The sequence below is a fragment of the Harmonia axyridis genome, chromosome 1 (genome assembly GCF_914767665.1).
Source record: "Harmonia axyridis chromosome 1, icHarAxyr1.1, whole genome shotgun sequence".
NCBI classification, from domain to species: domain Eukaryota; kingdom Metazoa; phylum Arthropoda; class Insecta; order Coleoptera; family Coccinellidae; genus Harmonia; species Harmonia axyridis.
The window spans coordinates 80,157,365-80,174,470 of NC_059501.1; the positions used below are offsets into that span (position 1 = coordinate 80,157,365).

The following is a 17,106-nucleotide window of genomic DNA, read 5'->3' on the forward strand; positions in this document are numbered from 1 at the left end:
AAATAATTCCGTCTTGAATCATAATTACACTCCCAAATATCTTGGAGTAAAACTTGATGACTCTTCATGTTTCAAGGTCCTTTTGGGAAATTTGCGTATTAACTTAAAGTCGAGGAATAGTATTCTTCAGAAATTAGCTGATTCTTCATGGGATGCTGATGTTAGCACTGTTCGTAAGGCAGCTTTGGCCTGGGTTTTTTTTGCTGCTGAATACTGTTGTTCTGTTTGGTTCAATAATTCTCATGTTTATGAAATTGATGCACAGCTAACGTTTCTTTGAGAATTATAAGTAGAAATATTAGATCTAGACATTTACATTGGTTACCAGTGCTATTACATATACTTCCGCCTCATATTCGTAGACAGGTACCACATAAGAAATATTGCGATAAATTTCATTTCTGCCCGAATTTATTTCTAATTGTATCTTACCTCCCATATACTAGAACTGCCTGATTAAGGTCATACATACCTCTATGGATTAACAGTTTTTTTCAATCTAATGAAAGTGACAAGGAAATTTGGCGTTCGGAATGGAGTTCTTGTAATGTATACAACAAAAGTCTAATCGTTCATCCTTCAGAGGAAGTTCCAGGTTTCAATCTTCCTAGGAAAAGTGGGTGCATTTTAAATCGACTTATGACTGGTTATAGTTGTTGTAATAATAGTATGATCTTCAAATAGCATTTTATTGATAGCCCACTATGTGAGTGTGATGTAAAAGAAACCATTGACCACTTGGTGAATACTTTGCCAATTTATATGTTTAAAGGTGGTTTCCAAGCTATCCATTCAGTTCCAGATTCTGTTTTAGAATGAGTCGCTAACTTCAAATCAATATAATATGGAAACTAACTTTTATTACTCCTTTCTACTTCTTTTTTTTTTGTTTTCAGATGTAATTATAATATATATATATCGTCAACTTTTGGTAAAGAGTAAGGATGGAAATGATTTTGTTAGGATTGAGGAGAAACCCTTCAATATAATTATGTCAGATTATTCTGTTAACAAATACACAAACCAATCGCTACAGCTATACGGGGAGATAGAGTTTTTGCTGAGGTTTTTATCTTTTATCAAACGTTTGATCCCAAAGACTCATTAAATACTTGAAATTATTTCAAGATGTTAACCCTTGCTATAAATTTGATAATATATAGCTATCGAAGAGCAGAACTTACAAGGGAAGTTGTGGATCTCCAATATATAAATCTTAAATACAAATCGATTCTTAGTTTTGATCATAAACGATCATTATTGATAGTAGCCCTGTATATTCCAAAGGCTGAAAACTCGTTCATCATACATCACAGTTTTTAAAGGCAACGAGCAGAGACATAAGCACGCACTTACGTTCTTTTTGCGTCAGTTCTCAATGCACAACCCCAAACATTTATAAAATACTCGAAATGATTTCAAAAAACTGCCTCTCGAGCAACGGTCATTAACATAGTTGGCTCTTGATATAAACGTGATATCGTGTAGCAAATGTCTTAATTATTAGCCAATAGCTCGGCGCGAATCGAAACGACCGCTAAAGCCTTTTCTGGAGATCTCAGTTAGCGAGCAAAAAGAGATCGGACTGGGACTCTGCACGTGAGATGCTTCCAAAGCATCGTATGCATCATATGTGAATTATTTCCAATTGAAAAACTGACTCTTAGCGAAATCCGGCTTTTTCAACGCCCCGATTTTAGTGTTGCGGAATTTTTGGAAGTTCTCGGCCTCCTTAAATTTCCAGACTGGTAATGTGTCCGAGCTTTTTTGCGTTTGAATTATAATGGTCTTCTTCCTTGAGGCATGCCGGGGTTTTTTTGCGGCGTTTCAGATGTCCGCTTTTTTCGGTAGGTTGTGGCTGGCATCTGGGCGATACTCGAGAACGCTCAATATTTACGATTTCACCCTCAGTTTTTTTTTTTAATAATTTCGGAATCTCACACTTCTGATGGACGTAATGGATAGAAGGTTAGTCTTCACGTTCTGTTTAGTCTTATTGAGAACATTCTAGTCTTAGGCATAATCTCATTAGGTACTGTATGGCCCTATAACTATAACAAATCATCAACATTCTGCATTCGAATTAATTTAAAATTGCCAATGTTGAAAGTATCCCGTAAATTATTAGTTTGCCTGCTGTAAACATGGATATTTCATTGTTTGGTTTCTGTGAAGAAAACTTAATTCAGAGAAGTTATGCCTAAAAGTATTCTTGAAACCTTATTTTTTGATGATATACTCTCCTCTCTATATCCTTCAGCAACCGACGAACCTACTCTTCCAGCCTTCATGAGTTTCAGCGTAATCATACAGGATGCAGCTTCTGCCAGTTGTGTTCGATGCAAACAGTGATCTGTATATTTTCAGGATCGTACAAACAGAGTTTTCCACTAACTTTTATTCTTTCACAGAATTTTTTTCGAGAATTTTACAATTTGCTTTCCGGTTTTTTCAATGTTTCGTAATTTTTCCATCCAGAAATCTTATAAACTCTGTGTCTTATAATCATGAGATATCGAACACTGTTTTTTCTTAGAACCAATATTATAATGCAGGTATACATATAATAAAAAAATAATGATAATAAATATCATGGCATTCTATTCATAAGTAACAAATTCCATAATATAATTAGACACCGTTTGAAAAACTTAATCCCGCAATTCGTGTTTTCAAGAGCATAGACAATATTCGATTATGCACCGAGTCACGAGACGTAGTTCGCGAAACATCACGAGAGAGAAACTCGAGTGGTGTTTCGCGAAATACGTCGACTGAAGAGGTTCGTATAATCGAAATATATTGCCTATATGCTCAAGTTGGTTACGATTATATAACGAATAATATTTTTAATTCCTTTAATTATAACCAAAGCGCTGCGTTTTGAAAAATTAAATGACATTTCACTGAGCTTGACTTATTTTTTCTTGGTGAACCTCCATGAGTATTGCTATAGAAATGATCACAATATGGCAGGAGGCGGAACACCAAAACGATTATACCACGTCGTCAAGGGTATATTTACGCCGTAACTATGGGAAACTCACGGATTTTATTGGTTCATTCAAACATGAGTTATATAATCATTGATATTTTATAAGGCTGAAATATGTATCCTTCAAAAAATCGAGAAAAAGAGAGTCATGATATCCATGGTTGATTTAAAACTTAACATGTTTAGTTTGATAATATTTCACTGAAAATATTTAGTTCATTGTAATGAGGAATGGAAATCATCTATTTGATTTCATTGATACGCGGAATTTTCACACAATTAATGTCGATATCCCTATTCTGAAATTGCTGTTGAGTGTGTCGATGTTCACATTTTTGATACACAGTACAACCGATCAATTAATGAACCGAAAATTGTTGGTAATAATGAATATTTCATTGGTTTGATAGAAGTTGTTCCTTGATACGAAGAAAAAAGTTCATATGATGAACGACTTTTCATTGTATTAATGATTATGTTCCTCGGTTGAAAATTGATGACTGAATTCATCAATACCATAAACTTTTTCATTAAATTCATTTACACTTTTGGTTCAGTATTTGATCGGTCAATCAACTAGTTGATCAATGATTGACATTCTACAGTGTAACTAAAACTGAAAGCACATGATTTCGTCCTGATAATCACCACTATAAGAGTTTCAAATATCCCACAAATGTGCAAAAATAAATTCCACAAAGTAGGTACAATTTTTTTTTCCATCACATCCTCACCCCGCCTAACATAGCAGTCCAAAGTTCAGTGAAATCCACTTTTATTAATTTCCTGCCGTAGAAACAACCCATCAACTCTTGACCGTTTCCCATACCAATCCCCGAATATCTTAATTACACTTTCCACTCGAGAAAACAAACCTCACCATCGGGACAGTTTAATGATTCTTCCTTTTTCGCTCGGCCGGAAGTGTTAAATGCGTGACAGCAACTTGGCCGATGCGTTTTTCGTTATTCCATCGTCCAAGAACGTTTTATAAATTGATTTTGTTCAGCCGGCTGAGCACCAGGGAGAAGTGTTGAAATGGTCTAAGTAAAATTAACAATTTTGGTTGTTAATGACCGGGAATGTACAACGGATTGATGTACTAATTTGTGCGATTGTTTCGGAGAGTGGTCAGTTCATTAATCAATGATGTTGAGGAATTAATTTTTGATAAGGAGAGAAAGTTTTCCTTGTTTTCTCAGTCTTGGAGTGATTTTGCAACGAAAAGTTCATACGAACTTAGCTCAGTTAATTCGAAGTTTTCACGATATGGCTGTGTTCAGAAAATCTGGATATTCATTGATAATGTGATTGGAAAGTATATTTTTCAGTGTTTCAATGAACCAAAATTCAATGAATAGTCGTTCATCCTATTAGTAAATTTTGTTCATTATATCAAGACACAACGTTCATTGAACCAATGAAATATTCTTTATTACAATTTTTGGCTCATTATTCGACTGATTCTACTTCGTATCAATTAATAATGTTCATTGAAATTGTCCGAAAGCAGTTGAATGTACAACTTTATACATCTAATGAAAAACAGGCATTCATAACATCATTTTGATGAAAATTCACATGTATCAATGAAATCAAGTTGATGATGGTCATTCTTGAATACTATGAACTATGGTACAATACCTATGCACCTCAAGGTAGTTCAAGTGAGGAGTGGGTTCTGTAATCAATTTCCATCGAAAAATTTCCCATAAATATATTTTTAAAATCAATGAAGCTCTCAGTCCCAACAACAACATTTTGGTGATGTAAATAATAACAGAATAGAAATCCATATTAATTTTCTGGAAAATTTGGAATCCTTGGAAAGATTTTTCATTAAAGCTATTTCCAGTTATCAAAAAAAAACTGTTTGCGCTCTCAGGTAGGCGTATGAATGGACGAGTGTTCAAAAACTCCTGACAACAAGTCTGTGCTTTTCTAAAATTTCTCAATTCTCTCAGACTCATTTGAAAACTCGTCATTACTCAAAAATGTCAAAGATTCCTTCCTTCATCAAAAATAATAAGGCCTACATGAAATTGATCGATAAAATTTCATAGTCGCATACTTTACTGATCAACGTAATCTAATTGATAATAAAATTCAAGAATCATTAACGTTGAAGCATGTAATGCCAAACTAAGAGTTGTTACCGATAAATACCAACCATATCCTAACTAGGATAGTAGGCTATAAACTCAAGTTGAAGAAAATATATTAAATTATGCGAGAACATTTTTCAGAAAATAGAAATGAATAGCATCGATATCAATTGAATAATGGTTGATTTGGGATGTGGAATTTCTGCAAATTTGGTAATATTTTTCAATTCATTTCTATTGGATTATTGAAAGCTTATTTCAAAGGAGTAGGATAATGTTTTTGGCATTTACAAATATTGGTTGTCAGAACTGTTTCCTCTATCACAAATTTGACAGAAAATAGACAAATCCGTGACAGGAGTGTTACGAGTACCAACATTCAATAATGAAATATAACCATCTGTATGAAACTGAGATATTCCTGCACGATTTTAGTCTACAAGGTATGTCAGAATGAACGAATTTGCAGCAGAATTAGATTTTAGAGTCAATTGATTTCTCCGACTTATAAACAAAGCAGTGTTGAAAAGGGTCAGTACCTGGATGAGTGACCATTCTGTTAGACGAAGGTCTTTTTTGAGGAATGAGATTTGTTATATGCAGGGTAGATTTCAAATTGCAAAAGGCAGATGATCAAGCCAACAAAATTGATTCTCCGAACTCAGCGGTATATAGCAATATTGATCAGACAATTGTCATAAAAGAATTTATCGAATCAGTGATTTTCGATTAGGAGCAGAAAATTATTCCCGTCGTTTGCAAGATTTATTTCGAAATCGCTTTCCAGCCAATCACACGAAATTTATTAATCATTAATCAATATTTCTTTATGGATACGTGGTACTCAAGATTGTGATCTATATTTATCGATTACATACGGAGTCTGGGTTTGCTACAGAAGTGAAATAAGATCGCATAAGTGCAGCTGGAAAGGCTATAAATCATTTAATACGAAACCAACAAGGGGCGTTATCGTTTCAATAAAAAACAAGTATCGAATTAAAAAATTCAAATATTTAATTGTTTTCTACTCCTTCTACTTCAAACATTATACATAGAAATTTATTGTCTGAAATGTATGTTGATACCTAAGAGTAATAAACATAGATAGGTAGAGTTTCAGTAAAAAAATTTTGTGCCCAACATAAACTATCAAATTTGACATGAAGCGCGCGGAAATGAAAATATATCAGTGATACGATATTCCACTCAATTCGCGAGTTTCTCCACAAAGAACGCACTTCTTATGTCCCATAATGTACCAAAGTTTCATATTAACGCAAAATATATTGAAATAAATACCTAAATATATTGAGAAAACTAACTTCAAGCGCGCAGAACGACGTGAAACAACATATGACACTAGGCGAGCAAAAGTTGCCAAACCTTGGATTTCTGCAGAAAGATACGGAAAATAATTAATATTCTGCTTATTATAAATTTAACAATTAAGAAAAATATAGGATTCCAAATATTCAAATTTGCATATTCAATCGGGAATCACTCAAATAAATATACCTATATCATTCAATATAATATACAGGGTGTTTCCTTAACATGCGGCAAAAATTCAGGGGGTTGTTCCTTGGACTATTCTAAGAATATTTTGTCCTTTGATGATTTTTGAAAAACCTATTTGTTTCGAAGATATAGGGGAAACAAAATTTCAGATAATAACATTTTATTATGAAAAATTACATGAAAATTCAACTCAACCTACAAAAACTGTTGAAAATGACCACCTCTAGCCAGCATATAAGCATCCAATCTTCTCCTCATTGACTGCCGAACCCTTTCAAAAACACCAGGATCATTTCTTATTAAGTTTCACCCAGCAATGATCCATCTGCACTTATCAATTTTTAGTCAAAAAACTGGCCGTTTTTAGTAATTGGAATGTTGTTAAACAAATTTAAAAATAAATTGTACCTACTTAGTAAACACAGTGCGGTACGCATTTTTATTTAAACTATTATTAATTTTAAAAATATGAAAAATGTTGTTCGCCCTGTATCTTCGAAACAAAGAGGTTTTTCAAAAATCATCCAAGGACAAAACATGCTTAAAATAGTCCAAGGAACAACCCCCTGAATTTTTGCCGCATGTTTAGGAAACACCCTGTATATGGTATACACGTGCAAGTATAGATATAAATTTCAATAGAAATTTGAAGTGTTCATTCTTCTTTTCCTACATTCTTCATAAGATCGATTCCTCTCAAAACTGCCTAGAGATGCTTACCGAAATATTAATAGCATCCTAGAATCGAACTGACAGGGAAATAATTAACCCCAGTATAAAGAAATTCTTACCGAATAACACTAATGAATCAAGATTATTCGAATCATTCGTCATTGCCTTTATCCTGATGATAAATGTGGTGCGAAGTGCATTTAAGAGCTCGGCTGAAATACTTGAAAAAATAATTATTGTCGATATCGAATATATACCTGTGCACGTGCTTATCACGACGAAATTACTAATTAATATTGGAGATAAGAAAATTTCGAAACAATCTAGTTGATTGATTTCGCGAAAGCGACTGGAAAGGTAAAGAAAGGAGCACATGTTCAACGCGTTTTCGTTCATCGTTACAAGCAGTAAAATATTAATTTTTCGTCTTTATTCTCCAAAAAACCAGTAAATTAAGATTTTTAAAATTTTGAGATTTTCCGTGCAGAATCTAATTCGAGAAGGGTTTCGTCATCAGTGAGTAGAACCTTATGTTATATTGAAATGTTTCAGCTTTCAGCAGTTTTTAATAATTGGTAGTTAATTATGATGAAAACAAGGTTTACACTTTATATGTTTTTTCTACCAAAAATTGGATACTAACAATTTAGAGCTAACATTGTGCAACCGCGCAGTTTCGAACATATTTCAAGTTCATCTTCAGACACTGATGGTTCTACAAATCAAACGGAATATTTGTATTTAAGGGAATTCAGGTAGGTACAGAAAGTGATGAAAAACAAAAAGGGGTTTTTAAATTTGGTGAAGAGGGAGATAACATTTTCGTCCTATATGCAAATGTCTAGGATTTCTGGTATTATTTGAAAGCATATATGACCGCCACGGCTGGTTCGGATGTAGTCCAATCTGGAAGTCGAAGTTTCGATGACTTTTTTCAACATTTGTGGCCGTATATCGGCAATAACACGGCGAATGTTGTCTTCCAAATGGTCAAGGGTTTGTGGCTTATCCGTATAGACCAATGACTTTACATAGCCCCACAGAAAGTAGTCTAGCGGTGTTAAATCACAAGATCTTGGAGGCCAATTCACAGGTCCAAAACGTGAAATTAGGCGGTCACTGTCCAAGAGCTGTGGTTCCAACAAGACGGCGCAACATGTCACACAGCTCGTGCCACAATCGATTTATTGAAAGACAAGTTTGGTGAACGCCTAATTTCACGTTTTGGATCTGTGAATTGGCCTCCAAGATCTTGTGATTTAACACTGCTAGACTACTTTCTGTGGGACTATGTAGAGTCATTGGTCTATGCGGATAAGCCACAAACCCTCGATCATTTGGAAGACAACATTAGCCGTGTTATTGCCGATATACGGCCACAAATGTCGGAAAAAGTCATCGAAAATTAGACATCCAGATTGGACTACATCCGAGCCCAGCCGTGGCTGTCATATGCCAGAAATCATATTTAAAATGTGATGCCACAAGATTATCTTGCGGATAAATAAAATTCATGTCAATCGAATAAACTTATATTAAACTAATAACTCCCAAATAAAACCAAACCAAAATGAGTTCACAAGACTAAAAAATTTCCTCGAAAGGTTCTTCCACTCACAATTTCGACAGTTATTAATCGACTAAAACATCAAACGAAACACGAAAAACAAATAGAGCGAAGTCTAGAGACTTGACGCAAGAATAACGTCGTGAGAGAAACAATAAAATAATAAAGTTGTAAATCACCTAGAGAGAGCCGGCAGATTTCGATCGATAGCAATCCGATGATATCTCTATAATACACGCTCCGTTGCTGAAATTTTGATTAAATGTTTCTACGGACCGTTGGAAATGATATTCAAGATCCAAGACTCATTTGGTATCATTACAAAACAGTCATTTCGAATTCGGTCTCAAGGATATCGGGAATCTCGTTAAACCGCCTACTTCTTGCCTTAATTTCGTGACTGCAGACCGTAAACACCGAAGAGTATCGCGGATTTCACGCCCCTGTTACGTTGGGAAAGGAGGAGCTACGAAAAAAAAATTGTCGGTTTCGAAATTTTTGTCGGCGAAAAAAAAATGGGGATTTCCTCTGCAACGTTGGTATCCGTGAACTGTTTGATTAAGAGGTTTGATGAGGATGCTGCGATGAGTCAACGTAGTTTTTTTATCAATGATCTGGCAGATTATGAAGTAATTAGATTTCTCGGGATTGAGATATGGGTAATAGAATGGTAACGTTGAAACTATGACCTAGAAAGCTCATTTGGAGGATCGTTTTCTGAGAAAATCGCTACATTATGTCTGTAGGTACTTTTCGAATTTTGTGCCGGGAATGGTCTCAACCGATAAGGGTCTATTTGAAACTTTCTATAATTTTACTGCCAAAAATTTGGTATTAATAATTTGGGGATTACACTGTGTAACCACGTAGTTAAAAACTCATTTAAAGTTCATCTTTAGACACTGAAGGTTTCTATAAATGGTACTGAGTTTTTATAGGAATTCAGGTAAATAAAAACAATGAGAAAATGCAAAAATTTCAAGTCTTATTTAAAGAAGTTGAATATTCTGAAATAACTCAGTGGACCATTATTTCCGAAATAAAATTGCACTATTTGCAAGCGTTGTTCAGGCGTGAGTCTTTTCATGATGAATTGCCAAACCAAAAAAAAATTCAACTTCATTAGTCAACATTCACCTTCAAGAGAGATGTAGGTTTGTACTTCAACGCTCCTCAAACATTCAATAACTTTTCTGTGGAACGATTCGTCTTTGGTTCCACAATAAGCTTGATCTTCGTCAAGCACTACTTCATTATAGCCAAATTTCTATCTCTGGAGCATCCTTTCGAGGTCAGCAAAAAGCCAATAATCACTTGGGAGCAGATCTGGGGAATAACCTGACTGGACAAACAGCTGGAAGCGCAATTCGTTTTGAAAGAAATCTATGTTTTCACTAAAGAATTCGAAAAACATTTTCAAAAAATACGTTTGCATTGTTTCAATGTTGTTCATAGTGTTGTGATAGTGGTAAAAAACTAAAAAGTGTATTAATCCCTAGTCATTATTCCCTAAGGCCATTACGACCATTTTAGTGTAAAAACCACAATTAAAATACTAACATTGTATCAAACGTAGGTAGATAACATTTTCACCTATTATTCTGTTCTTCAAGAGTTGAGGTCTTCTATGTTTGATATTTTAATTGTTTTTCCTCTACATTTATGGTATTTCTCCATGGAATATCTTCATCTCTTCCACCGGATCCCCAGAAATTCCCGCAATGCATTCAAATTATCAATTCGTAGCAAACCGTGCAGACTCTGCCACCAGACAAACCTACACAACAGATTTGTCTCAATTGCAGAAGTATGCATACATTCAATTGTTCAATGCCACATCACAGAGACTGATTAAAGAACAATTGCATTTTGTGTACGTGAATTACAAATTGACAATTAATACTACCTGGCGCTAGGTATGTGTCGACTGCAATCGAATTGTGAACGACACATCGTTGAGCAGGTCTTTTTTTTTTGTTGGAGGTCGTTTAATATTCTGGCGGAGTGCTGTGTACCTGACCTCCCTGGTTTTAGCAGGTCTTGAGAAGGAAGTCTGTGTTGAAGCGAGTTCTGCTGAAATTCTGAGATTCTTATGTATTAGAATAATTATATTTTTTTAAGTGGTGGCTTATAACTGCAAACAAATCTATATTGGGGCGAAAACTGTCTTTGAGAACAGGTCATGCGAAATAGGTGCGAAAATTCTTGATATCTATTGACTTAATAAAATTTGAATGAATTCCCTTAATAAAGTTTGAATGTTTTCGTTCTTAGGATCCTTTCATCTTGTAAATAAGAAAAACGGAAGAAAACATTTATCTAGTTGTTTTTGGTAAACGTAAGATACTAAAATAAATCATGCATATTGAGAAATGATAAGAAAAACACGACTATCATCAATAAAAAAACCTATAGAAACACACACTATGTAAAAATGCAAAATTCACCAATGAATTTGAAAACGTCAAGACCGAAACTACCGATCAAGACGATCCAATAAAATTTAATTATTTTTCTACACTGATTTGAATTAAAACGATTAATTGTTTCACCTTCTCATCTGGTTTGTATTTTATTGCTGTTATACGAATAATAATATTCAACCGCTGTACAGGGTGGTTCAAATTCGATGTCTAATTAAGAGATCTCCGGAACTGAAGCAGATAGATAAAAATGGGAAGTGAATTTTCGAATTTTTTTTCGAGAAACCAAAGATCCTGAAAACCTCATGTTCTCCTTTTGCTTTCAAAATATGAACAAAAATTGGAATTTTTCCATTTTCATGAAACCTTTCACACTCTCGGTGTTATCACTATGAAACAAAAACAATATTTCAGTTTCTCACAAGTTTTGGAATCATAACACAAAGTCATCTTTTTTCTAATGGTAGATATGTATCATGTACTTGGACTCTGAATATAACTCAGAAACTTACGAAAAAACTGATTTTTTCAGTAAAACAATGAGATTTCGTTTATAAGTTCATTACAATAATGTACTTTTTATAGCGATAGCATCAAAATATGAGAGTTTTACAGTTATAAATAATATATAATTCCAATTTTCGTTCATATCTTGAAAACTAAAGGAAATGTCGACATGTGATTCTCAATTTCTCTTGTTTCTAGAAAATATGCTGCGCCATCCATTTTCCACTAACTGTATTATTTATAAATGTGATTTGGAAAATCTATGAGATCCACTTTGCTTTGATTTTCTAAACACAACCAAATTTAACTATCGCCCTCTATTAGCAATGCTAAATCAGAGTATGAATTCGTAATCCTCATGTCAAAAATTACCAATTTTGAAATAAAATTGTTAAAATCTGAAAAAAATATACGATATAAACTTTCAACACCCAGATTCTCAGAAACAAGTAATAATTTTATAAGACATGTCAGGTAGCATCAATATATTTTAAGGTCTAGAATCATTAATTCTGAGATTGGACATTATATATAATCATTTTTCACATTGTTTGCATTATATACATTGTTTAAATTATTTGAATTTAACACTATTTTTTGTTCATTCTCTTCCCTCAGTTTTTGGACATATTTCTTATTTTTTGAGCTTTTTCAATGAAAACCAAACTAACATCTCTCTTTCTTTCCTCCACAGGTTAATGGAGAACGCAACCCCCTCTCCCCAAACCAACCCCTACACCAACTGCATCTCCCCCTCCAACTCTCCCTCCCCCCTCCTCTCCTACCTGTCCCAAACAGCCCGCTACGACTACCACGACCAGGAGCTGATGACGTCACAGATGATCGGCCAATCGCTTCCCAAGGCCCAAGAGATGTGGGGTGACATGTCACCAAACATGTATCCGGAGTACTGCAACTATGAGAACCGTTACGCCATTCGCGCAAATTACGCAGAAAGTTCTTTACCAGTGTTTGCGCAAGCTAGGACTAATTTCGGGCCCAAGATGGGCGGTCAGGGACAAAAAGTGCCGAAGGAGGCTAGGATCAGGAGGCCCATGAACGCCTTCATGGTCTGGGCGAAGGTGGAAAGGAAGAAGTTGGCTGATGAGAATCCGGATCTGCACAACGCGGATCTGAGCAAGATGTTGGGTGAGTTTTGATGATAGTTCGTATGGTTTAGTTTAAGATGATTACTAGAGTCGGCCGATTGTCGGCCGACTCGGAAAATATCGAGTTTAGTCGGCCGACAGTTGATTGGAGTCGCCCGATTGAAAAAAGTCACTTTATGGGTGTCGGTCGACTCAAAAATTGTGTTCAATTGGAGCAGACTAGTTGAACTTAATGATTCATGGCTAATATATTAATAATAATAATAATAACGTTTATTCACTTGTAAAGGAAAAAAAATACATTTTTGTACCATCATAGATTGAATAAACTCAAACTATCGAAAAGTGTTGAACACTTGTTTCGAAATATTGATGAACTAAAAATCTTAGAGACTAATATGTTCAAAGTATTCTAAAAAATGGCTCTGTCCTTATTTCAACATTAAGATTCAATAAAATAAGCAATCAACCATGTTACCTGAAAAAACCAATAAGATCGACATTTTAAGTATATCCCATATTTATACGAGGTGAAATATTCTATTCTCTAATTCTGTGGCTAATCCGTTTATTCTGCCACATCTTGTAGAACAAAATCGTGCGAGGATATCGCAGATTCATACCGATTTCATGGTTATATTTCTTTATTATATGTTGGTATTCGAAACCATCCTGCCACGGAGTTATCTTCAAAGCAAAAATAACGATATTTATGGAAATATTCAATTAAGAGGGAATACCACCACGTGGTATTCATAATTGAATTAAAGATATTTCTTCTTACGAATCACCGAGTTTATGAGGTTTTTCACATAATTTACTTGAACAATAATCTACATGGAAGAAAGTAAATATTCAATTTTCGAATGAAAAATGAAAAATTGGAAACTTTTCGTTTTTCGCAAAAAAATCGATGATATGTACCTACTCTGTACAAAGCATTGTTATATTTTCAAAATATTCATGGAAAAAACGTACCAATAATCATTACGAAATAGATAAAACTATAATTTCGTAGTCGTCGTACAGGGCTGCCCTCTACATATTAGCTCCGAAAAAAAAAAGAGATCAAATGAATGTACAACTTCGTACACTGTACAAAGTTTGGTCATCGCTGGAGCACCAGAGGGGAAATGAATGGGTACCAAAGTTTGACTGATTCGCGAAATACCACGTAGTGGTAATCCGTTTTAAAGTCAATAAAATTTCAGTGAATTAGGAGAAAATAATGTATGATATACCTACTTGTACAGAAGGCTCACTGTAACACTCGTTCATTCAAAAACTAGCCACATCGTGGCTCGTTTTTGAGTTTTGAACTCGTAGAATAATATCAACGCCTTCTGCACTTACATTATAAATAACTATTACACGGATATCTTCCAGAAAATATATAATGTGTTCTGAATCAGCTGGATGAAACAGCAATTTTTGAATAAATATGAAATTGTAGTAATCACACTATAATCCAGGGAATTTGAATGGGTGTTTAACTAAGCGTTTCGACAACAATTTTGTCATCCTCAGAAATAAAAAGTTACTAATGTACTTAGTTTTACGATTTTCAAACGCTTATAATATTATGTCCACTGTGATTTGTGAACTGAGAAAACTTCATGCTTGAATAAGAAGATATAAAATACTTGATTTGTTTCTCCAATATTACGATCAATATATTATATAAACAATATATGCGAAAAATTAATAGTTTTAAAGGACTGATGAAAGAAATCTTCGAAAATCTTTTGTCGTTTATGTGATACAACATGCTCATATTTGTCAGTTCATCGTTACTTTGTTATTCATATTATTATATTGCTTATAATGTTATTTAAATCGAATTGAACAAAAAATCGTTCGATTTTGCTTTGAGAATAAAATTGTTTGTGCTCAATGTTCGAAAAGTTACATTACTAAATTTATGAGACAAAATCTTATAGATTTTGCATCTCGATTAAAAATTTTTTATTGAACATCCATAGTATCGCCTTGATATGACTCTGGCTATCTATTTTTCCTTTCTATAACTCCAATCATCACTTCAAAGCACTCGTTTCCAGTCGATATATTTCAAAAAAAGACTGATAATTTCATTCAAGAATGATCACTCCTAGAAGACTTGCATCAAGTACATAGGTTAATACTTTATTATTATCCATCTTCAATATAAGCTCCTAGATGAAGTGAGGGGAATTTATCTCTCGATAATCTCCTCAAAAATAAACATCTGTTTATATTCAACGTTTCTAATGTGAAGGTAAATATACGCCCATTCGATTTTTTCGGGTATTTTCCACGGTTGGATGCCCTGATTGTGCCCCAATTTGGAGATGGTGGCTCAGGATAGTACCCCAACTGAATTATTCAGTGCCAATTTTAAGCGAAGCTATGTGAATTCGGTGTGAATTAAATTTGGGGTTACTGCGTCTTACCTATCATTAGATCCAGATAGCGTCGGAATTGATTTCAAGTAGCGATAAAGGACGTAAATATGTACTCGTATCTATTCGTTGAATCGATTAATTTACTATTCGAAGAAACAATATTTCGATTATATTGGGGTCTACGACAAAGAATGGTTTTCAAATGTGTAATCTGCTGTAGTTGGTTTTATGAAATCATATAAGAGTTGTTAGTTTGAATTAAGTCTACTATAGGAGTTCCACAAGAGACTATTCTTGGTCTTCTATGATTCATTGACTGAGTACCCACTACTAACTGAATTGAGAATTTTACGAACGAAATATTGTAGGAATTGACTGAAAAATAGTGCTCTTTCAAAGTCAAATACTTTCAAGAAAATGAATCATCCAATGGTTAATACAATTTTTCAAAGCACCAAGTATTTAATTTGCATTTTCTCGACTGAAACATGTTGGAATCTGGTCAGATGCATAGAATTGCAGGTTGATGAAATTTGCTGAGTTCTTGACGAAAAATTCTTTATCATGCTTGGTTGTGCAGTATTAATGGATTTTATGTCTTTTTTGTCTGATTTTATAACTATTTTTGCTCTTCGGCTTACGTACCTAATTGAATTTGCAGCAGTTATAAATTTTCAACAGATTATTTTCTAGATATTTCATCTTTATAGGTATTCATTCTATTGCAAAAAAAAAAACGCAAAATACACCTGAGTTGAACTGATGAAATAAAGATCTATAAACAAACTCCATGATAAGTACCTAAAACGTTCATAATCTACTTCAACTTATTAGCTCAAAACATTTCAGACGGGGTTTTTATATGTTACCTGAATGATTATTTTTTATAGTATTTTTCTGGCATAGATCATGATAGATTTTATTCTGGAACTGCTTGAACATTGATAAAAATGTTATCTTCAGTCTTCACCATGGGTTCAACAATATGCAATAAAATAACTAAGCTCAAATCGAGATAATATTCAGATCGTCATTGTACTTAAGTTAAGTTGCTCTGTAATGGTAAAGGCAACTTTGGAAATTTTTGGTTTTATTACAACTATTAGTTGGTAGGTTAGGTTAGGTTAGGTACTATTTAATTCTAATGTGTAAGTAGATAATCGATTTTCAATCTTAATTCCTCATCTCTATATTTGCATAGGGAGTTTCCATATTATCGATAAATAATAAATGAATAAATAGGAGTATTCAAAACATAAACATTACAATATGAGTATGTATTTCTATGAAAACACCTTGAAACTCTTATCGAATAGTATCAAGATAAATAAATATTTAAATCAAGCAAGAGAACTGCATTAGCTGATAACGAAAAAATATATCTATAATAGATATATCTATAAATCAATCGCAAAACATGAAATTAAAGAATTTTCGCCAGGATGTCCACTATCAGTGCATGAAATTCATAGAAACTAAAGTTATAAACTACTTTCTCGAACGCTAGGTGTCGCCCAGACACGAATAAAACATTCCAACAACTTAGCATCGATCTAATATCAATTCCACGATCTCTATTACAATCCTTCCGAGAGGTATGTTAATACCGCCATATTATTCTATGATAAGGAGCACAGATAATGACATCGCGGGGACCATAGAAAGACGGGAGTGGGAGTAGCGGAGAACCGCTACGAAGGGGAGATGTATCGAGGAAGGCCGAGAGTAGGTATATCGTCGGCAAGGATCCACAGAGTCTAAGCTATTCAAGCATCAAGATCTCTCTCTGTGCATCTCATTAGGCATGGATTAATGGTCTTTTG

At 34.0% G+C, this 17,106-nt stretch overlaps 1 protein-coding gene across 1 annotated transcript in view; it reads left to right on the forward strand.

The window, feature by feature from the left end:
• Positions 1-17,106, forward strand: part of LOC123685442 (putative transcription factor SOX-15) — an 86,324-nt gene that overhangs the window by 15,916 nt on the left and 53,302 nt on the right. The window contains exon 2 of the mRNA XM_045625147.1: positions 12,485-12,939. Within this exon, the coding sequence (XP_045481103.1) occupies positions 12,485-12,939 (455 nt within the window). The remainder of the gene's footprint in view (positions 1-12,484; positions 12,940-17,106) is intronic.